Raw genomic sequence first — 22,455 nt, 5'->3', positions numbered from 1 at the left:
TCCGGGTGACAGGGGTTAACGTCGTTCACGTTGAGATGTTGAGTCTCTGGTTGGTTTTTAATTAAAATGCGATAAAACAGCTTCAGGTTCGGCGGTTTAATTTCTGTTTTTTTCTGAATATCCTCGGAGACTCTGCCGGTGTCGGTCCGGTGTCGGTCCGGGACTTTGAGCAGGTCTGTGGATAAAATCACACGTAACCTCTGGTGTGTCCTGGTAGTTAGCTCACGTTAGCCACTAGCCAGGTTGTATGGAAGTACAAGCACAAGTTAGCATTAGCACGTAGACTGAGTGAATGTGTTCTTTTAACTTCATGTTCAACACTTTGGTCTAAATTATTCTGCAGTTACTTTGCTTCTGTTCTTTGGTTGTGAATTGGAAAACACTCTTCGCTTCTTGTGTCCCCAGATCTATGATAGAACAGGTTCTAGATGGTGTAGTATCATAATTACACCATGTATTAAAGTGTGTTACAAGTCTGCCCCCACTCGCAAGGACACCAGTCAGTTCCCTGACTACAGAGGGTGCACTTTGTACCAAGACCTGTTGTTAGTTCATGTATTATGATCTACCTCCACCTGTGAGGGTGGATGTATTCTATGCAAAGTCCCAAACACATTCTGCATTGTAATTTACAACATATATCATCACCTGGAACACATTACTGGCCTCTGTTATTGTACAGTACATTGTATTATTCAACATTTTTATTGTTTAGTTTATGAGTTTAGCTTCTTTTTATGACTTGGCAGCCAGAAGCAAATAATCCCCATAAAGATTTGAATATTAATGACTGATACTACTGGGAATCCTGTTGGGGATTAGTCTGGTTTACTGGAATGAACTCGTCTGGTAACTGTTGTTGTATAAACTGAACTGGACTTCTAATACTTCTAATGACATCGCTCAGCTGTCAGTGGGAATATAACTGCGTCTGCGATGGTCTTTGTGGGTTTGTAATTGGTCTGTTCTCATGTTCTCTCCTCTGGGCTGTTTCAGGATGATAATGTCTTCATTATGGAGCCTGAGGCCAGTGCTGACGTCACTGTATCAAGGTAAGTTTACACACCTGTTCACTGTCAGAGAGTCCGCTGTCGGGTGCAGAATTCAGCAGAGCTGAGTTTGTACTAACAGCAAACAGCAGCAGCAGTAAATGGACAAACAGGAAGAGACCAGAGAACAGGGACTGACTGAATAACGTTAAATAATTGTCTGTTTCCCATAAATAAAGTTCTGCTGTCTATCTCACAATCTATGGTGTCAAACAGTGAATCTAATAGAGATGCATATTTTTATTTTGTAACCTTTATATGAAAACCTCTTTTCTTTAAATTTTCAACGGTTAAATGACTTTCCTTCTCTGCAGCCTCCCAGCATGCCTCTGCCTGGACAGGCCCCCTCCTCTCCAGGACCATGGCCACCCTCAACCAGATGCACCGGCAGGGGAAGCCCAAACCATCTCCTAAATCTGTTGGTGCAACGTTCAGCCGCCCCCAGCTGAAAGCGGTGATCCTGAAGACCATGATCCGAAAGCCCAAGAAGCCCAACTCTGCGAACAGAAAGTGCGCTCGGGTGCGGCTGTCTAACGGGAAGGAGGCGGTGGTGTTCATCCCCGGGGAGGGACACAACCTGCAGGAGCACAACGTGGTGCTGGTGCAGGGCGGGAGGACGCAAGACCTGCCCGGAGTCAAACTCACCGTGGTCAGAGGCAAATATGACTGTGCTCACGTGGTGAAGAAGAAACATTAGAGTGAGAGACGGACGCTGGTGTGATGGAAATGTTTCAGTGTCACAGCTGGTTAATAAATATGTGTGCTCTTCAAATACACCATCATCTGGGTGACTGTCTCAACGGGGAGGTCAGGCTTTTACAAGAGGAAGGTGAAGACGTCAGATACACTGCATGGCCAAAAATATGTGGACACACGGATCACAGCCACATATGACCGTGTAACATCAGATTCAGAATCTGGTTTATTGCCAAATGGGTTTTCAACAAACCAGGAATTTGCTTTGGTGTTTTGGTTCATATCAATAAACGAAATAAAAAATAAAGAAAAGAAACATAAACAAAGGTAAAACAAGCAAGTAGTGCAGGTCAGATATCTGAAATTTAACAATAAGAAAGTATTTACAATAAAAATGTGAAAAAATATAGAAAAATATAAATATATACAAATTCTGACATGATTGTGACTCCATGTTCGTCAGATGGTGAAACCTGTTGCAGCGATTTGCTCCCATTCTCTGGTGTTGGGTGATAGAGATTCATACGGGACTTATCATATCGCATGGAAATGGATGAAAAGCCAATTATATAGACTCCTCCTGTCAGCCAAAGCCAAATGTACTTGATATAGTGTTATGTTATTAATGCACGTGTTTTTTACCAGTCTGCAGTGTGTTCAGCAGATTAATCAGAGTAACAGACACTGTTTGTAGTCACTGCTAAATGACATGAACTAAATTCCAGTCACCTCCATATTATGAGGTTGGAGGCAGAATGTCAAGACAGATATCAGTATCTCAAAACCTGGAATAATAAAACCAAAACTATTTACATGGACAGATGTAGAGTAATATGATTTAGTTTGAGTGAACTTGCCCTTTAAACCTTGAAAATTCCTTATTTGGTGAAAAAAGACACAAATGTCTGAGAGAGCTCAAACCTGCACAGATCTTAAACATGAAGTGATTCTCCTCCCAACATGATCAATGTTATCTGACAGCTGACCATAGAGACGGACTGAGAAAATGAGTGGGACCCTGCTGGAAATCAAACCAGGGAGGTTGCTACTACCTGGTATCTATGTTAGAGAGATGCACGGAGTGAATATGGAAGACAGCTTTGATTCATGTTAGTTACAATAACACTGATATATTTTTGTGGTGGTAAAAGTAAAAGGAGATAAATTGCCAAATCTGGTGCTTCACAAAAGTATTTGCATCAGAACTTTTCCAAAATATTCACAAATGTACAGTAGGAAACTAAAATAAATACAAGTAAATCCTAATAAATATCACCCTGTAACATCTGATTATAATCATTGATTTGAATCTTAAATTCTTACAACAGCAGTTCTTTAATTTAAGCCTGAATGAGACGTGACAGTTTATAACTTGTTAATCTGTCAATTACACTTCAAGTCTTATGGTGCAACACAAAATATACATTTGTCTGTATGACTCATTTTTAGCAGAATGAGTGTCAACATGAGCTGCTGTAGCTCCATCAAGGGAAAATCACATCTTTAAAACTAAAACAACCAGTTTTATGAATTTGTTCTATTTTAAAATAAATAAAATACTCAAAAGAAAAATGTTCCCTCGCTCTTAGACCAGTACTGAAAAAAACCCACTTTGCTCACCTGAATCCTGCTCAGTAGCTGCTTCAGTGTTGTTGCAGTACATCTTCTAGCCGGCGGTGGCAGCACTGAGCGAGGAAAACATGTCCGCCATCTTTGATTCTATGGTTTGATTTCACCGGGACTGTACCGGCACTTTATCGGAGTAAGTTGTGTTTTCGCTCATTTAACTGCGCCTGACATCAACGTGAGTTCACCCGACAGGCCGTTCAGAAGTTCTTCTTTTATTCCCGTGGGTTAATATTTGTAACAGCGGCCTGATTCGAAAGGTAATTAGTAGTAAACGACAGAGGTGGTGTCTACGCCGGGGCAGCTGTTCGGGACCGCGGTAAGGACACTGACGCCTGCAGCGGAGCTAGCAAACATTAGCCGTTAGTCATTATGGTAAACCAAAGTCAAAACTGTCATCTGGTTCAGGGGGATTTTCAGGCTTAGGAGCTGGAAAGTTCTTGGGACGTTTTCGGAGTCTTGGTTTGCTTCCTCTCTACAGAAAACAACCGTCGGTAACGGTACGTGTTTATAAGTGTTTCGGTGAATGTTGATGCTTTAGCTCAGGGTTAACTGCTAACCGTTAGCTTCTCTGACTGGAAAGATCCATTCACAAAACACACAGTCATCCCAGCTAAAGTACATTAATTTAACACCATGTGTTCATTAAAGGGTTCATTAAAGTATAATGCAGCAAGGGGCAGACGAGCTAAGACACAGCTAGAGCTGCATCTAATGATTTTTTTTCATTATCCATTAATCTACTGAAATAATCTCGATTAATCTATTTGTGGTTTTGTGCAGAAAATAGTGAAACATGTCGGTCATAATTTCCAACACTTCAAATATCTTTTTTTGTGTAATCGGCAGTCTGAAACCTGAAAGATAACGTTAACAGTCAAGTATTTAAAAAGCAAAAGTTTGGTATTTTCTCTTTTAAAAAATAATAAAAATGTTAGTCGACTAATCGCTGCAGTTTTAAACAGCTGTGAGAAGATAGTGATTAACAGTCAAAGCTCAATTACAGTCACACAGAACGGAACTTAAACATCTTAAAGCTGCTGTTAAATGTAAACTGTATGTAGTAAATATATCCTGTGTGTTTACCTGAGGCCTTTTGTTCTGGGTCTGTTTGTCCTGCTTTGGTTCAGGCTCCTTAGTTTAAATGAAGTGAAATCTTATATTGTATAATATTTTTGATAAAATAAAAATAAAGTTTCTATAAAAAAAAGGAAACTTTACATGTGCAGCACCTTTCAACAACAAGGTAATGTTAAAGTGCTTTACACCAGACATGAAGAGCGTTAAGAAAAGAAACACAAGGCAGTGTAGAAATATAGAAATACACATTTTAATAAGGTTCAAATGAGAAAAAAATATAAAAGATTAAATATGAGAAAAAATCATAAGACAGAATAAAAATGACAGTGACGGTGCAGTGCAAGAATGATGATTAAGACAATGGCAAAAGGAAAAGTCTCAAGCCTTGATTTAAATGAACTGCGTTATAGCAGATCTGAAGTTTTCTGGGAGTTTCTTCAGAGACCCGAACAGCTGACCTGTCCCAGACTACCTGAGAGCTCTATGGCTCAGAACGGAGCAGGAGATATAAACCATTGAGTGATTTGTTAACCAACAGATGTGTTTTAAAGTCAGTCCATCAAAACACAAAGCCAGTGTGAAATCTGAGAACTGATGTGGTCTCTTCTTGAATCTAAACCAGGTTTTAAAAAGCTTAGCTGCAGGAATTGAAGGTTTACGGAGGCAGGCAAATTTAGGAGGGTCTAAAATAAAGAGAGTTGCAATCAAGTTTGTTCATGAGGGAGAGAAAGTTGGTACGACAGCAAGGAGGCAAGGCAGCTTAGAGGATGCTTGTGATTGGGAAATGCAGGTAGATTTAGGAGGAAAGCTTGTTGTTCCCCAGGAAATAGCCAGTACAAAGCTAAGGCCTGACATAGTCTTGTGGTCAGGTATGTAGAGTTAGGGGCAGAAGCAGAGCAGCGAGGATGGAAAGTTAGGATTTGTCCAGTGGAAGTAGGATGTAGAGGATTTGTAGCAAGGTCTGTTGTTGTGAGGGAGTTAGGAGGAAGTGGACAGTGTGTGAGGAAAATAGTAAAGGACATGTCAGATGAGGCAGCAAGATCCAGTCAGTGGATTTGGATGAGAAGAAATAATGGTAGCTGGGGGCCCAGCAAGGAGCACTTAGGATAGACAGACTCTTAGGAGAAGCAAGGAAGAAATCCAGGAAGAGAAAGTGTTTTTAAGTGGGGGGTGTGGCCTGTGTGACCTTTGGGACCATGTGGTTAGTCCAGGTGAGTTGGCCTGTATTGTTTGTTTGTATTGCTTTGAATTGGTTTGTAGTGTGTCTTTGACTGTTTAGGTGAGTTTGTTTGTTTTAGGTGAGTTGTATCGTCTTGGAGAGTGGGGGAGTAGGGGGAGGTAGAGCACAGCCTAATCCGGCGGGGGAGAGTTTAGCTTAACAAGGCATCTTTCACTGACTCTATCTCCCTCATTCAAAATGGCCGCCACTTTCCAAAAAAAAAAAAAAATCTAGTCCAACAGAACAGAACTGTTTAGGGGAGTTTTTGTTTGCTGAATCTGCTGGTGTGTTTTGTCCGAGTTGATGATAGTGTTGTTTGTGGTGGCATAGGCAAGATAAAGGAGAAAATAGTTGTGGTGTGAGGAGCAGTGATGGCTGGCATTAGGGGAGTGACTCTGGGACGCCAGTGGAGGTGTCGTGGGACCAACTAGACGAAACACTGGTGAAAGGAGGTTCCCACCTGATGACCCCAAAGACATGTTAGTTATCACTGCTCATTAGTCTGTATAGCTAAATTAACAGTTATCATAGGACTTAGGATGTTAAGCTTAGGGAGCTATTCACTGAGTCTGGTCCATTTTCTGTAGCACAAGTTTCTTGTGTTTACCTTAAATTTTGTTCAACTCAAGGAAATTTTATTTATAGCTTTATGGGACACCATAGTCATCCCCTGTTGATATCATTCATATATATTTTGTTGTTTTCTTTTGTCTGAGTAGCATGGAGAAGATGACTGGTCGACTGTCAAGAGTGAAACTTTGCTGCTGTTTGAGTTTAAGTGGATGTAATTCAGGATCTTGACGAGCAGTTTCTGTGCTGGGGGATACTGGAAGTTCTGACTGGAAGTTCTCACTGGAAAACATCAAACCCAGAGCATCAAAGCCAGAGCCAGCGCCATAAAGAAATGGTTTTCCCAGGTTTGGACGTATTTGACTCATGCTAATTAATTCTGGTTTCTAATGGTTTCTCTTCCAGAGCCTTGAGGAGTCCACTGTCAGGAGCAGAGGATGAGGAGATGAATGGAGTGACAGTGGAAGCAGAAGAAAGAGGAGAGGACTATCAGCAGCTTCCTGCTCAAGGTCAGAGGTCAACTCTTACACTTTTTATCAATAAATGTCTACTTTTTTATTTTAAAGCGCTATAAATACAAAAAGGTTGCATGGCTGTTTATACAGAGTCATATTAAATATTAAATATCAACTGTTTGATAATAATTTCTGTGAAGTGTAAGAAGTGTTTTCTGAGGTCACACTGACTTTGACCTTTGACCACCAAACTCTAATCAGTTCATCCTTGAGTCCTGATGAAGGTTTCCATCAAGGTGTTTCTGAGACATCGTGTCCACCAGAACGGACGAGATGTCGGACGTCCTGACAACAATATGGCCGCCGGCTCTAACTGTTGCCGGCGCGGAGGAATAACAAATGTGAATCTGTCCAGTGGCTTTATATTGATGATCGTTTGAGATGTTAATGTCAGTGTCACTTCCTGCAGGAGAGACGAGTCCCGACACCGAGGCGCCGCCTGCACAAGAGGAACCTGCAGGAAAACAAAGCAGCCGTCAGTCAAAACGCCGTCACCGCTGCTCAGTATGCAGCAGGGAGTTTTCCCGCCCATCTCGTCTGGCGGACCACCTGGCCACGCACACGGGCGAAAAACCTCACAGCTGCAACGTGTGTGGGAAGCGCTTCACAAAGAAGATAAACGTGACGGTGCATCAGCGGATTCACACCGGTGAGAAGCCGTACTCCTGTCCGGACTGCGGGGTCAGCTACGCCCAGCTGGGCTGCCTGCGGAGGCACCGCATCCAGCACGCCGCCGAGAAGCCCCACCAGTGCTCGGTGTGCGGGCGAGGATTCGCCGAGCGGCGGCATCTCGTACAGCACGAGCGGACGCACACCGGAGAGAGGCCGTTCTCCTGCCCGCTGTGCCCCAAACGCTTCGCCTCCAGGTCAGGTCTCAGCGACCACCAGAAGACCCACAGAGTGGAGAACCTGCACTGCTGCTCCTTCTGTGAGAAGGTCTTCTCCACGCCGTCGGCCCTCAGGGATCACGTGAGGCTCCACACGGGACAGAAGCTCCACCCCTGCTCGCTGTGCAGCAAGAGCTTCAACCGGCCGGGCCTGCTGAGGAAACACCTGCAGAAACACGCCGAGGAGAAACGAGCGGCCGCGGCTGAAGATGCTGCGAACAGCGTGAGTGACGTGTCTCTCACCTTGACCTGAGCCCACGGTGTCTTCGTTACACTGTGGCTCTTGGGGGGTGGTAACTGTTTTTCTACACAGCACGTAGTATAATTGTTTTCCAATCTGCTCAAGTGTTGTGTTGGTGGTTGAGCAGAGGTGTTGGGTGGCGAACAGGTGTGAGGTTTTCATGTTGCTTGCTCTGATCTCAAATCCACACAAGTTACACACAGATGCTCTAAACAGTTCAACATGAAAGGAGCAGCTGACGTGACGTACAGAAACAAGGTTTTTCAGGGGGGGGGCAGTGATGAGTGTTTACTGAACCTTTCACAGGATGGGGTGTGGTGGTTGGTTCCTCTGCTTCCAGTTAAACAGTCAGTCTAACGGCCGTGTGGTTTCTCTGTGACCTCAGAGATTAGAAGAAATGAATCTATTAGTTAATTAGTTAACGACGCTCAGTTCTAAAACATACGTGCTAATGAAGTCGATGTTTACTAAAGAAAACACCTCAGAGCTTCTGTAGCATGGGACTGTAGTATTTGAAACTCCACCTAATGATCACACATCGTCTTCAGGAGGAAAATCCTACTCGCTGCCTCGTGTGCCGCAAAGAGTTCTCCACCGCCGAGAAGCTGCAGCAGCACAAGCAGCTCCACCAGGGGGGGCTGCAGTTCGTCTGCGACATCTGCGGCCGGGGTTACACCAGAGCGTCGCGGCTCAAGGAGCACATGAGGTGTCACACCGGAGAGAGACCGTACCAGTGCCACGTCTGCAAGAAGCGCTTCTCCCTGCAGCGAGTGTTCAGGAAGCACCAGCAGATCCACTGCAGGGAGGGCCACGCCCCCGCCACGCCCCCGGACCACAGCTCAACGCCGTCAGGAGGCGACCACCAGGTGAGTGATCATCTGATCATAGAGCTGAAACAATTAGTCAGTTAAGCAATTAGTTCATCAACAGAAAATGAATCTGCAGCTATTCAGAGAATTCACTGGTTCCAGCTTTTTCATGTTTTATGTTAAACTGAAGATCTTTAGATTGTTGCTTCCCGCCCGTTTCCAGTCACAGTTTCCTGCAGAGGTTTACAACAGCAGCAGGTGATGACTCGGCTGGAGAAAAAGAAAACCAGAGAAATCAAATGAAGCTGCTTCTTTATTTAATGAGTATGAATGAGTTGAATATGAATCCCAGGTTTGATATGTGCAGAGGAACGAGGCTCACTGCTGCTGTCTTACAGCTCAGTGACAGCAGCGTGGAGGGGATGTCATCAGGTACTGACGGTCTGAACGAGCTGAAGGTCGAGCACGGAGAGGACGTGGTGCATTCACTGCCTGGTAAGAAACTCTGAGCATGCAGTGAGTCAGGAACTTTCTGTGTCGCACAGAAACACACACGTCAAAAGACTGAAACCATCAGAATCACATTGACATCACAGAGCAGCTCGACTGGAGGGATTTATAACGGTGGTCACTTCACTCTCTGTCACAGCACATTTAAAACCTGATAAACCAGAGACCAGAGAGGATTTACAATCACTTTCTCCTTTTTTAAGGCTCAGTTTCTGAATACAGGCTGTGTGCATTTCTCTGTGGACTGAGGCTTTGATACTTTCACAGTATTAATATAGAACCTAGACCTGATCTATAATCACACTACACATGGACAGAGACCTTTACACTGGAGGAGCTTTAAAGAGGAAATCAAACAACAAATAACATCCATCATGATGAGTCCTGCTCATCCTGGGTTTCATTCCTCTCTTCTTCTCTTTCATTCTCTCCATCAGACAGGAAGAATCTCTACATCTGCTCCGTCTGCGGGAAGAGCTACTCAAGGCCGTCCAGACTCAGAGAGCACTTCAAGATCCACGCCACAGAGAAGCTGCACCGCTGCTCGGTGTGTGGGAAGTCCTTCACCACCACCACCAACCTGAGGGCGCACGAGAAGATCCACATGGCCGACAAGCCCCACCCCTGCAGCATCTGCCCCAAGAGCTTCCTGAGGCCCTGCCTGCTCCGCAAACACATGAGGATCCACATCAGGGACGGACTCATCGCAGACCCCGCCGACAAGGTGAGACCAGGGTCCTGAGACATCAAATCACACAGCGGAATAAACTAATTTGTTTCTTTTCAATAGAAATAAATCAGGATTCCCTCAGTGCTCTACAACAGATGTGAGTTCTCTGTTCGTCTGCTGAAGCATGTGAAGAGAGGATGTGATGTGTTTCAGGAGTTCTGGCTTAACATGCAGACTGTGGAGGAGGAGAGAGAGGAGAAGGGAGGGCTGATGATGAAGGAGGAGGAGGAGGAGGAGGAGGAGGAGGAGGAGGAGGACGACAGTCTGGACGAGCAGGTAAGAACTAAAGCTGCGAGCACCAGCTGCTGCCTTCAAGAGAAGCTGGTCAGTTTGTGTCTTTTAAACAGGAAGTGGAGTGCAGAGCATGCTCGTGCTGCATTCAGGTCAAGATTTAGATGTTTACTATTTTAATAATTGTTTCCATGTGTGTGGGATTCCTCCTCTGTTGCTCTCCCTCAGGTTTCTTCCATTTTTCCTGTTAAATGTTTGAGGAGTTTTTCCTCGTGTGATTTACTCTCTGAGGGTATGTCCTCCGGTTCTCCAGTATCTCTTTAATGGACTTTTCAAAGGTTGATATCACATGACGCCCAGGTGTTTATATCCCAGTGTTCACATCTGTCTCAGCTGCTTCTGTAATGACGCCCCTTTTTCACCCTCTTTGACCAGATGCTGAAAAACTGAAATGCTCCAAAACAAACTTCCCTGATGGTGATGAAGTGAAATGTGTTGACCAGAGTCTGAGCTTCATCAACAACAGAGCAGTGTATGAGTGAAATAGATGTTTAATAAAAGCCTGACATGAGATTTTGTAAAATCACTGAGTGGAAGCGTCGTCCGCCATTCTGCTTTAACCAGCTTTTAGAGACCTGCTTCGACGCCTTCCAGCTCCGGCTCTGACTCACGTACCATCTCACAAGAATATGAAACGGAAAGTGGAGAGTCGACAGATTCTAACAACGTCTGAACCAGATTTCTACTCTGTGTTCTCACAGAGATATTAACAGGAACACCCGTCCTCCTCACAGGGTTGAGGGTCTCAGGACAGAGGTTGTTGAATGCTGCTCAGATCTTTTGGCCCTTTGAGGCACATTTCAGTTCTACATATAAAACCTGGCTTGACAACAGCTGTATAACTGAGGGGTTAAAATATTGTGCATTGACAGTATAGATCTATAATCCTTAAATTTGGGTTTATAACCTTGAAAATTGGACTTTAGCTGGTGAGAGGCTTCATGGGTGTTTGATTCTTTTATCATATTAAACTCAGAACTTTCATAAATGTTTGTAATTACAGCTTTAACTGGTAGTTACCACAACTCCCTCATCACCTGAAGGCAGCATCAGTGTTCAGGTTGTTAAACTGCTGAAGACAAAGTTCAGTTTTTAACGTCTTTGAGCGTCTGGTTTAAAAATGCTAAAATCTTTTAGACCATTAGACGTGGTTGAAAGCTCTGGGAAATGTCAGGCAGCTGCTCAAAGACGTCTGCTGAGACATGAAGGAGTTTTATTCTTCTATTAAACTGTCTAATGATCCTCCAGGACTCGGAAGACATTTTCACCACCACGCAGTCCTGCATCCCCAAATCCAGACCTCTACTTGGTAACCATGACGACCACAACAGTTTGCTGGTGAAGGAGGACGACAGTGGGGAAGGAGACGTCAGTGGTTTGATAAACTCTGATGGAGAGGAAGAAGACTGGAAACCAATGGTCATCGGTACGTCACAGAACATCACATTCATTTCATTTACTTTATTAACTTCTACGACCTGCTGCACTTATTCATTCATCTTACTTTATTCCTTTATTAACTCACATTATTTCACTCACTTCACTTTCTCACTGACGTCGCTTCCTCCTGCCCTTACCTGACTCCACCTACTTTTTGTGTTGATTCATTTTTATATATATATACGTTATATTTTGTCCTCAAGCGTTCAGGTTGAGCTGAGGAATAACTCTCTCTCCTCTGTCAGAAGCTGATGGCCGCTCAGAGGTGCAGGTAGACGGTGGCGGCGACGGTAAAAGCAAACACTGCTGTCCCGTGTGTGGTCGCGACTGCTTCAAAGCGTCAGCTCTACAGAAACACCTGAGGATCCACTCCGGCGAGCGTCCGTTCCAGTGCCCCACCTGCAGGAAGAGCTTCACCCAGCAGGTCCACATGACAGAGCACCAGAGGATCCACACCGGAGAGAAGCCCTACACCTGCAACGACTGTGGCAAGAGCTTCACCTTCTCCAGCGCCCTGCGCCGACACCAGCGGCTGCACACTGACGCCCGGCCGTACCAGTGCTCCGTCTGCCAGAAGACCTTCAAACAGCAGAGCTCGCTCAAGAGCCACCAGCTGACGCACTCGGGAGTCCGATACCAGTGTCCGGTCTGCAGCAAGAGCTTCAGCCGCGCCCTCGAGCTCACCTACCACGTGGATGTGCACTCAGAGGCCCGGCCATACTTCTGCAACATCTGCAAGAAGAACCTGAGCGGCGCCAGGATCTTCCGCAACCACATGAAGAAACACGAGTCTCAGAACTCGCCGCTGCCGCTGATGTCACCGCCACAAGATGGACCGTTGTCAGACTGAAACCACCGGAGAGACACTGACCCACAGAGCCGAGTTCAGTCAGTTCATCACGTCAGTTCCAAGAGAAACTGAACGACTTTAAAGGCTTTAAAGGGATAGTTCAACATTTTAGTTCAATGTCTGAGAGTCAAGTTCAAACCTGGAGGCAGGATGTGGTTATCCTAGCTTAGCATAAAGACTGGACACAGGGAGAAACGGGGAGCCTGGCTCTGCCAGCAGAAGTGTGAACAGTTTGTTTGTCGCTTTAGACGTGTTGGCAGGTGTGTTTGTGTGTTTTGGACAGAGCTAGCAGACTTCTTCAATATTCTCTGATTTAAAAGCAGCAGGTAGATCATGAAGCTGCGTCCTCTCTGGTCCCCTGACGCAACATTCAATATATAATAATATATAATGATAATGTAATAATAAATATATATAATATATCATTTTCTCATCCCACATATTTCAGAAATGGATCTGGAAGAAATGTCACTTATAAACAGATGTTGTTGTTGACGATATGAAGGTCAGAGGTCAGCCACAGAGCCACGCCCCCCCCCAGCCTGCAGGGGTTCAGTGCCTTGCTCAAGGACACTTTGTAAGGTTGATCAGTCAACCCAAAGACGGTTTGCGTTTACCCACGAGGCCGTTCTGCTGCTACTGAGTGTGTGAGTGTTTCTATCACTAACCCTGTAGGAACCAAAGGGACTGAACGTGTCTGAGTTACTGTCTGAGACAGTTTTTTTATTAGGAATCACTGAAACTCAATAAAGTCACTCAGACAAAACTCCTTCATCGAGTCTCTTACATCAGCTGAGATGATTTCAGATCAAAGATTATCCTGTGACGTGTCTTTGCCTTTGACATGGACCTGGACGTCCGATCACATTGAGTCAATGTCCTTCAGCGGTCCAGATCCTGCTCCTCGTTTTCTTATGATCAGCTGGTTCAATCACCATCGTCATCATCAGTTTCACTTTCAGGCATCAACAAGGTCTCAGTCTAAACTGACAACAGGCCTGGATCATATGGAAGCCCATTCCTGCTGAAAATATATGTAGATATACTGTACATCAGTCAGGTTTTATTGTTGTGGCTGATGATGTGAATCCGTGTTTTAAGAGTTTATTCTGAATCGTTGGGAATTTGATTTGAAACTTGATTTGTAGTTTCAATTATTTTCCATGACTTTTTGGTTTGAAGAACACACAGATCAGTCACGACATTAAAACCAGTCACCTGTTTATAATGTGAGTTATATATATTTAAAAAAAATTGTAATTGTAAATTGAAATTGTGAGATTAAGTCACCACGATTCAAACTGCAACAGTTATGAGAAAGTTCATTCTTGACCTTTGAAACAAGTTAAGAAAACAACAATAATAAAAAACTTTATTATATTATTTATTGTACAACACATTTTAAAAATGGAGAGATGAAGTCAAGTTAGAGAGTGAGGAGAAACAATACGCTTCAATATTAATAAGGACAATTAGACAGAAGACGTAAAAACAATTAAGAGACAACATCAGATCAAGTCACTGAAGGTCGTTCCACAGTCGACGGTCACCTTTAGGTTTTAGACTCGACTTTGGATCGACATGAAGAGCCCCACCCACCCAGTCTGACCATGAAGTCCACATGGTCACTTCCTGTGTGTGCTCACTTCCTGGTCCTGATCTGCTTCATCCACCAGACTTCAGGAGTCTGTCTGGAAGAAATATTAATAATGAAGCAAGTAATAAGTCCTGAGTCAGAGAATGTAAAGAACATTCACACAGTGCTGGCTGGTAAATAAACGACATGATTTGGTTTTTGTCTGAATTAAAAACGATTAATTAATTATTGATTAATTAATAATTGATTAGTTGTTGGATTAAATCTTCAGATGTGAATGTTTGTGGATTTTCTTTGTTTCAGTTTCATAGAAAATAATGTGAATATTTATGGATTCCATCAGTTTCTATCTTTGCTTTTAGTGTCGAGTCTCTCGAGTTCATTAAAGCCTCCACAAACATCCTGATGGTGTTCTCACATCTGTCCTGAAGGTGGCAGCAGAGACACAGGAGTCCTGCTCTGGTCTGACCCCAGCCTCCTGCAGGGGGCGTGGTCAGGCTGAGACAGTGGGTGGAGTCAGTGGCAGCAGGTTAAAACCTCCTGTCAGGCTGCTGCAGGTCCAGGTCTCACCCTGATCCCTGCTCCTCTCCTCCACTCAGACTTCAGGCTCCTCTTCATCATGGCGGCTGCTCAGAGACTCCAGGACATTTTCACCAACAGCTCAGAGACCAACACGACTGGAGCTCAGGACTGGACTGAGGTGAGAGTCGCACTGAGACACGGGGACACACATTATATTATGGACTTTATATTCTGTCATTGTTATTGATCCAGTGGGTCTCGACATGGGATAATCAATCAATAAACAAACAAATAATAAATTTAAATCACTGTAGAGTCAGGAGATCCATATACATATTTACACTCTATTGTCTTTTTGCTTTTTGATTCATCAGGCCAGAAAAAAGATTGTGACTAAAGGGATGTTTTTACATCATATTTTAATACACAGTGTCACCAGTAATAATAATATATCTGTCAAATTCATGTAAAGCAACACAAGGATAAAGGAGCAGGAGCAAGTATCATAAAGTTACTGCAGTATTTTTAGTGTGGATGGACTCACAGCATCAGCAGCTGTGTGTCTGTGTGAAGGAGTGTTTTCATTTGGAGCCGTCACTTTTAAATTTTAATAAATCAATTATTCCGTCAAGTCAGTTTCTATATACAGCACAGTTTAATACACTGTCACTGCAGCAAAGACACGGGACAGAAAAACTGCACAATGCCAGTAAGAAATATTTAGAAAGACAAATAATAGATAATAATATAATATAAATATATATAATTATAATATAATATACAATAGATATTTACAAAGATTTACAAAATAGAACATAAAATGATGAAATGCTCATCAGACATCACAAAGTGATTCAGTTTGTAATTAACACAAGAAACAGCTGCAACATCTTTACTGAAGTTCATTGATTAGCTTGATCAGCTGACAACGTCAGCTCCTCAGCTGCAGGTTGTGTTCAGGTTTCAGACGATCTGTGGGGTTTTTCACGTCTCGCTCACAGTTCGTCTCCCTCTCTATTTTTATGACTTTCACATCTGCAGCGAAGGTGTGTGTGTGTGTGTGTGTGTGTGTGTGTGTGTGTGTGTGTGTGTGTGTGTGTGTGTTTGTGTGTGTGTGGGACCTGTTTGGTTGATTTGAACTGAGTGTGACGTCGGTGACGTTGAATGCCTCCTGTCTGCAGGTGTATGAAGCCGTCAGGTGGATCCAGCTGGTCATGGCTCTGCTCAGGTAAGTGAGGTCGTCACCGCTCTCAGAATTAAAGTCTGAATCTTACTGAACCATTAAGATTTTTAATATTTAAAATCAGCACATTCAGCTTTTATTTCTGGATAATTCACATTGAGAAGCAGCACTGGGAAAGAGGAGAGAGGTCAGAGGTCACAGCACTCAAACAATAGAGGGAAATGTTGCAGTCAACATGAAATAATGTGATTACAGCTCCTTTATGTTTCACAGCTGTAGCTCCTGCACAGCGTTTACACTCAGAGAGGTTTGACTGGATGAATTCAGCTCAGGATGAACTGATGTGAAATAAGAACGTGATGAAGTATTAATTTAATGTGTCTGTGGGATCTGATTCGCAGCGTTCTGGGCTCGGGCTCCATCATCGCCTGTGTGATGTCACAGAGACTCAGCCGCACACCCGAGGTCAGTTGCCCACAGACTCTCGCCTGTGACATGATGTTCAGTGTCAGTCAGTCCCTCCACAGAGTCAAAATACTTCACCCAAAATCCAACCAAGCCCCGTGACCCCTGCACGACCTCCACATTTCTGTCCACGTTTGACCAATCATCAAAGTTTCCCTCCAGTTAAACCAATCACACCAGTCCCTGATCAAAACCTTGATCAATTGATTTTCTCTGGCAGTTTCATTGCAAAAAAACATCTAAACACAATTTGTGAGAAAAGCTGCTGTGAAATCAGGGATTTGAGGTATTTTTATTTCAGGTATTTCAGCCTGTGAAATCCTGGAGGACTGATGGGTTCATACTGAAGAGTCAACACAAAGTGAAGCTGGTCTTTGTGTCTCCGCCTCTTTATCTCAGTCTCACTTTGTTGTTTTCACTTCATCAGGTTCATGAGAGGTTTTAAATTCATATCTGAGCATCGTCTCACAAACACAATCTTTTCATATATTTTGCATTTATTTATCTCATCATGTAGAAACTGATGTAAACTCTTCACCCCCTTCGTGTGTGTGTGTGTGTGTGTGTGTGTGTGTGTGTGTGTGTGTGTGTGTGTGTGTGCGTGCGTGCGTGTGTGCGTGCGTGCGTGCGTGCGTGCGTGTGTGTGCGTGTGTGCGCGCAGCTGCAGCCTCTGTTCCTGCTCAGTGTGTCAGACCTGCTGCTTGCTCTCTGCTGGTTGATCGGAGCCGCTCTCTTCTCTAAACACTGCAACAGCCTGAACGCACACTGTTACAACCTGCACACTGTGGAACAGGTAAAACAACACACACACACACACTAAAACAACACACACACACACACACACACACACACACCCTGATATGTCTGATTCATCGGCTCCTCCGTTGTTTCCAGAAACATCAGTCCTGCTGCCACAAATATTCACTCCAGCACCAAGTGTGGTTTAATCCGCCGCTGAAAATAGTCCCCAACAAATGCACCGTTTCCTCCTTTTTAAAAATGAAGCTACAGTTTATGTTTCTGGGGTTTTTTTAAATCTTCACGTCTTCAGTCTGATCCAGTGATGCAGCACAGGAAACAGGAAACACTGCAGCAGAGTGTGACTGCCTCACTTCGTGTGTCTGAGCTCTACACTGCTATAAAGTGCACATGGCCTCTGCACGTCAAATATTTAATATTCAAACCAAGAGTTCAGGTTGCTGAAGAAGCAGCATGAGGTCAGATGACACCGACTCACCAGCCACCGCTCAATCAGCCTCTTTCTCTTTTTGCTGCTGGTTTTTTTGGGAAAAGTTTTGAGCTTTTACAATAACAGTGTGTTTCCTCAAAAGTCAGACAAAATAAGGAACCTTCATATAAAACTTATTCTTAATCCTCCTGACCCAGAGAGACAGTTTACAACTGGAAAATCTCAACTTCCTGCTGAGAAAAACACCTGAAATCAAAACTCCCAAATACAGAAACCTGCAGGAGATTCTTCAGATCTACACTCCTGTCTCTGCATTTAGTAACGTATTGTTACTGAGAGCAATGTCTGAATCAGTGACGCAGCAGACTGAACCTGGCCGAAGGTCACACCGGACTGTTTCTGACCGTAAACAATCACAAAGGTTTTCATTCCCACACCACGAGTCGAACCCGGGACTCCTGACCGCTGGACCACATGGGACATGACTCCTTTCTTTAAGGTTTCTCAACACATGGGAAAAAAACAGCTGAGTCTTTTCCAGATCATCTGCTGATCTTTCCACCTTTAAACCTTCAGTAGCAGAGTTTCTCTACGGTTCTCTCTCCTGCGCAGAACGTCTCAGACAATGTTCTGAGGAACTTTAGGTAGAGAACAGGTGATCTGCAGCAGGAAGTCTGCTGCAGGAACATAAAGTCTCTGCTGCACGTCGTCACCTTAAAGACTCAGATTTAATTGGCTGAACATGCAAAAAGACAGAGAGGTCCTTTAAAGGATGTTGACTCTACAGCACCGTGTTTAGACTGCTGCGATGAACTGGTGAAATATTGACTGGACAGTAAACAAGTCACCCCGTCCTGTCCTGGTGTTTTGGGGCAGTTTGTCCCAGACGACCCGGTCCAGAACTGCTGATCCTGAACTGGGTCAGCTGGGGGGGGGGGCAGGACCAGGAGCAGGACCAGGACCAGGACAAACAACAGACTGGATGTAAAGAGGGAAACAGAAAAACATTCCTGACCTACATCCATTGTTGAGAGGCAGCGACCCCTGGGTCTGCTGCTGATTTTCTCCCTGTGGCGTGTTCACTGTTCACAACGTGTGAACGTGAATGTGACACGAGGGCGAGCAGCCTGATGATGACCTCACACTGTGTCTCTGTTCTGCCAGGTTCTGTACATGGCCTCCTTCTTCTACACGCTCAACTACATGTGGAACCTCTACACAGGAATCAGAGAGAAGTTCTACAGCTGCCATGATGGATACCCTGTACAGGTAGATACACGCCCACCTCACAGGTAAGGGGTTGTCTTAGACTCAGACATCAACAAGGTGAAGAAAACATAATTTTTCCAGTTTAGAAAAGGTGGAATTTGAATGAATGAATGAATCACTGTAGATGAGAAAATGCAAACTGAGCCTTAAAACCAGCCGTCAGGACTTCTGGAACTTTGTGATGTCACAACAAAGCAGTCACCAAGCCCCGCCCACCTGGACCCACCATCCAAACCTTGCAGGATTTGGTTTCTCTGAGTGTTTTTACCTGAAATCTGGTATATTTTTATTGGATCACTCAGAAAACAGTCAGCCAATCAGAAGAGAGGCTCAGAGCCTCCTCTCTTCTGATTGGCTCACCGACCTGTTGTTACTAGAGCTGCAGAGAGAAGCCTGAGAGAGGAGATGTAAAACTACACTGAGATGGTTTTCATATCTTCTGATGGATCAACACTTCAAATAAAACACAGAAGAAGAAACATGGAGCTTTAACAGAATGAAATAGAATATAGAAAATAGAAATATAGAAAATAGAAATACTCTGTTAATAAGGTCCAACAACCTTCTCCTGCCTTTTTCTCCACAGTTTTCCAACAGAGTGAGCACAGCTGGTAAAACCACTGCTCTGCTCTCAGGGTGAGTCCAAACTGTTCAGTGACACTGGAAGAAGCAAAGTGACGTTCAAGTTCCAGCATAAAAATCATGGAAAACACACGTGTTGAATAAACTGTTTGACCTGTTTCAGTGTGATTCCTCTGCTGCTGATGATGCCTGTGTTTATACAAGGGAACATCAGCCAATGTCAGGCCAACTTCAGTGAGCCCTACAGGTGAGGAGAGGTGCTTTTATTTACCTGTTTAAAAATATATTTACCTGTTTCCAACTTTTACTCTGATTCTTGATCTAGTTGTTTATTTATTTAAGTCAGAAAGTTATGAAGGAAAACTCTGGAACAGATGATGTGAAGTTATTTAGAAATGTGTTTGATGTTTGAGTTTTTATTCCTCCGTCCGGTGACTGTCAGAGCGGCGGCCATTTTGTTTTCAGGTTGTCCGTCCGTCCGTCTCATTCTCGTGGACACGATGTCTCAGAAACGCCTCGACGTAACGTCTTCAAATTTGGCACAAACGTTCACCACGACTCAAGGATGAACTGAATAGATTTTGGTGGTCAAAGGTCAAAGGTCAAGGTCACGGTGACCGCAGAAAACATGTTTTAGCCGTTACTCAAGACTTGAAAGACAGAAATTATAACAAAATGTCACACACCTATTTAATATTTTCTCTCACTCAGGATAAACAGGAAGTAACCTGAGACCAGTCTGAGTGGCGGAGGGATACGACCATGAGAAGCTGACTCTAGATTTTTCTTTGCACTGTATCAAACCAGGTGTCTGCTGCTGCACACTGGAGCACTGTACCTGACCACAGAGCAACATCAGCCAGTCACAACCTGCAGCCTGTTGCACACCTACAGCATCGTCGTCTTCCTCCTCGCCTTCATCCTCACACTCCTCAGCATCACGGTGAGTTCACACGCGTGACGTACCGCTCATATGTTTGTAGGCATGTTGGACTAAAGAACAAATGGCGGCCTCGTATAACATGAATCTGTCTCTGCTGCACCAGGTGTTCGTGGTGAAAGCCCGGCGTATTTACAGGCGGGTTGTGACGTCAAACGGTTACCTTGGCAACCAGCAGCGGACCTCCTTCCGTGTGATGGACCGACGGATGCTCCTTTACCCACTGGTCTTCATCCTCTGCTGGGGTCCAGGTTTGTTTCTTCATCCTAATTCAAGTTACCATGGTTACTGAACGGAATCGACCTGGTGGCAGAGTTTGGAAAGTCCTGATTGGCTGCTGTGGCTCCAGCAATGGAGGTAACCGGTGTGTTTGTGTGCTGCTCCCTCAGCGGTGGGTCTGGCGTCTCTGCGGGTGGTGAAGCCCTCGGCGTGTCAGGGCAAGGCCGGGGTCGTCTTCTACATATCGCAGGTGAGTGTGCTGCAGGACGGAGGCTTTAAACCTCACCTGTGAACAAGGTCTCCTCACTGTGACCTTCAACCTCTGCATGCCGCTTCATTTTCCCTCTCTGTTATCATTTTGTCTCTTTTCATTTCCTTTTATAAGGAACATAAACAGTCACTGAAAACAGAGTCTCCTGCCCCCGACCCCTCAGGCCCTCGACCGAAAAACAGAATTATATTGATGAATTTATGAAATTATAGCAGCAGAAATGAACATTATATGACATCACACCCCGGCTGTTAATTAACTCCAGGTTTTATATATAGAATATTATATAATAATATACAATATATATTAAGAATACTCTGCTTTAAGGGGCCAAGTTTGTTGCTGTGTATTACTCAGTGATCAACACGCTGATAAAGAAGGAGGAAACGTCTGAAAAGTCAAATAATCTCTGACTCGAGTTATTTTTATGTTTTGTATGAAATACTGGAAATAGGAAATAGTCCATTAAAAAGCAGCAAAAAGAAAGTTGAGAACAAGTTGCATTAAAATGTGGAAAACCATCAGAAGGATTGATGATGATCTCCCCGTCCTCAGGCCTTCACCTCGGCCTCTCAGGGTTTCCTCAACTGTCTGGTCTACGGATGGACGCGTGCACGGCTGCGGCGAGCCGGCAGGACGGCATTGTCTCGGGACGTGGACACTCAGACGCCTCTGCTGCGATCGCAGAAAAAGAGAAGCTACCAGGCGCTCCCCAACATCAGCTGAAAGACAAGAGACACACTGAGGCTGAGTGGGTGTTTTCTCTCATGTGCAGAAAAGACTCAAGATGAAAGTCTCAACTTTCACTTTCAGCGGGAGGGAAAACACCGAGGTCGTCTCTGTTCAGAGGACAAAGACTTCCACCTCTGATCCTGAACCGCTGAGGCGAGAAAAAGGGAACAAGTAGAAGGAGGGGGAGTTTACACCAAGAGGAAGAACGACAAACAAAAAGGATTTGAAAGAGACATGGCAGACCTCACAGGTGCTTACTGTTCTGATCCAGGTCACATGACCCCTGGTGGTGGGTGGCATTATAACAGGTTTGACTTCAATGATTTCAGCCCCTCAGCAAACAGAACAAAATGATATTTGAAGGCGTTTTAACCTGTAAATAATTAAAAACATTGATCATTAGAAGAAATTCACTTTAAAGTATGAAGTTATTTTCACAGTTTAAACGCACCAGAGAATAGAACCAGTTCATTTCCACCTTAAAAAGACCACAAACATTTTATATTAATATTGAGATAAGGGGCCTTGAATATGTGACAGGTTCGATACTCAGCTCTGCCCCCACCTGCAAGTTCAGGAAGTTTGAGACTGAAGTTCAAGAGAATGAAGAGCTTGAGTTTAAACTTAGGAAGTTGTGTACAAACATCATGAAGCTTTTTTTAAGGAACATTTATTTGTTTAAAACATCTTTTTGAATCTGTGATGCCGTTTTTTTTAAAAAGCTCCTCCAGTGTAAAGGTCTCTGTCCATGTGTAGTGTGATTATAGATCAGGTCTAGGTTCTATATTAATACTGTGAAAGTATCAAAGCCTCAGTCCACAGAGAAATGCACACAGCCTGTATTCAGAAACTGAGCCTTAAAACCAGCCGTCAGGACTTCTGGAACTTTGTGATGTCACAACAAAGCAGTCACCAAGCCCCGCCCACCTGGACCCACCATCCAAACCTTGCAGGATTTGGTTTCTCTGAGTGT

General features: G+C 44.1%; 3 protein-coding genes across 3 annotated transcripts; all 3 read left to right on the top strand.

Moving 5' to 3' along the window:
• mrps12 (mitochondrial ribosomal protein S12) lies at positions 1-1,825 on the top strand. Its single transcript, XM_022761564.1, has 3 exons — positions 1-173; positions 997-1,052; positions 1,364-1,825. The coding sequence occupies exons 2-3, from the start codon at positions 998-1,000 to the stop codon at positions 1,744-1,746; spliced, it is 438 nt and encodes a 145-aa protein (XP_022617285.1). The 5' UTR covers positions 1-173; position 997; the 3' UTR covers positions 1,747-1,825.
• A 1,766-nt stretch (positions 1,826-3,591) lies between these two features.
• LOC111233674 (zinc finger protein 345-like) lies at positions 3,592-13,511 on the top strand. The gene is made up of 11 exons (XM_022761547.1): positions 3,592-3,871; positions 6,646-6,749; positions 7,165-7,865; positions 8,432-8,749; positions 9,091-9,187; positions 9,640-9,926; positions 10,086-10,148; positions 10,477-10,501; positions 10,599-10,695; positions 11,432-11,649; positions 11,909-13,511. Exons 2-11 carry the CDS (start codon positions 6,686-6,688, stop codon positions 12,511-12,513), a joined length of 2,475 nt encoding a protein of 824 aa, XP_022617268.1. The 5' UTR covers positions 3,592-3,871; positions 6,646-6,685; the 3' UTR covers positions 12,514-13,511.
• A 1,178-nt stretch (positions 13,512-14,689) lies between these two features.
• On the top strand, positions 14,690-22,159 carry tmem116 (transmembrane protein 116). The gene is made up of 11 exons (XM_022761580.1): positions 14,690-14,810; positions 15,814-15,860; positions 16,217-16,280; positions 16,942-17,073; positions 18,634-18,738; positions 19,325-19,374; positions 19,484-19,567; positions 20,128-20,263; positions 20,367-20,511; positions 20,650-20,729; positions 21,306-22,159. Exons 1-11 carry the CDS (start codon positions 14,730-14,732, stop codon positions 21,474-21,476), a joined length of 1,095 nt encoding a protein of 364 aa, XP_022617301.1. The 5' UTR covers positions 14,690-14,729; the 3' UTR covers positions 21,477-22,159.
• Positions 22,160-22,455: the final 296 nt, after the last annotated feature.

Source organism: Seriola dumerili, unplaced genomic scaffold (genome assembly GCF_002260705.1).
Source record: "Seriola dumerili isolate Sdu_G_001 unplaced genomic scaffold, Sdu_1.0 BDQW01000415.1, whole genome shotgun sequence".
Classification (NCBI taxonomy): Eukaryota; Metazoa; Chordata; class Actinopteri; order Carangiformes; family Carangidae; genus Seriola; species Seriola dumerili.
The sequence above is the reverse complement of the archived record's forward strand: the minus strand, read 5'-3'. Positions and strand labels throughout refer to the sequence as shown.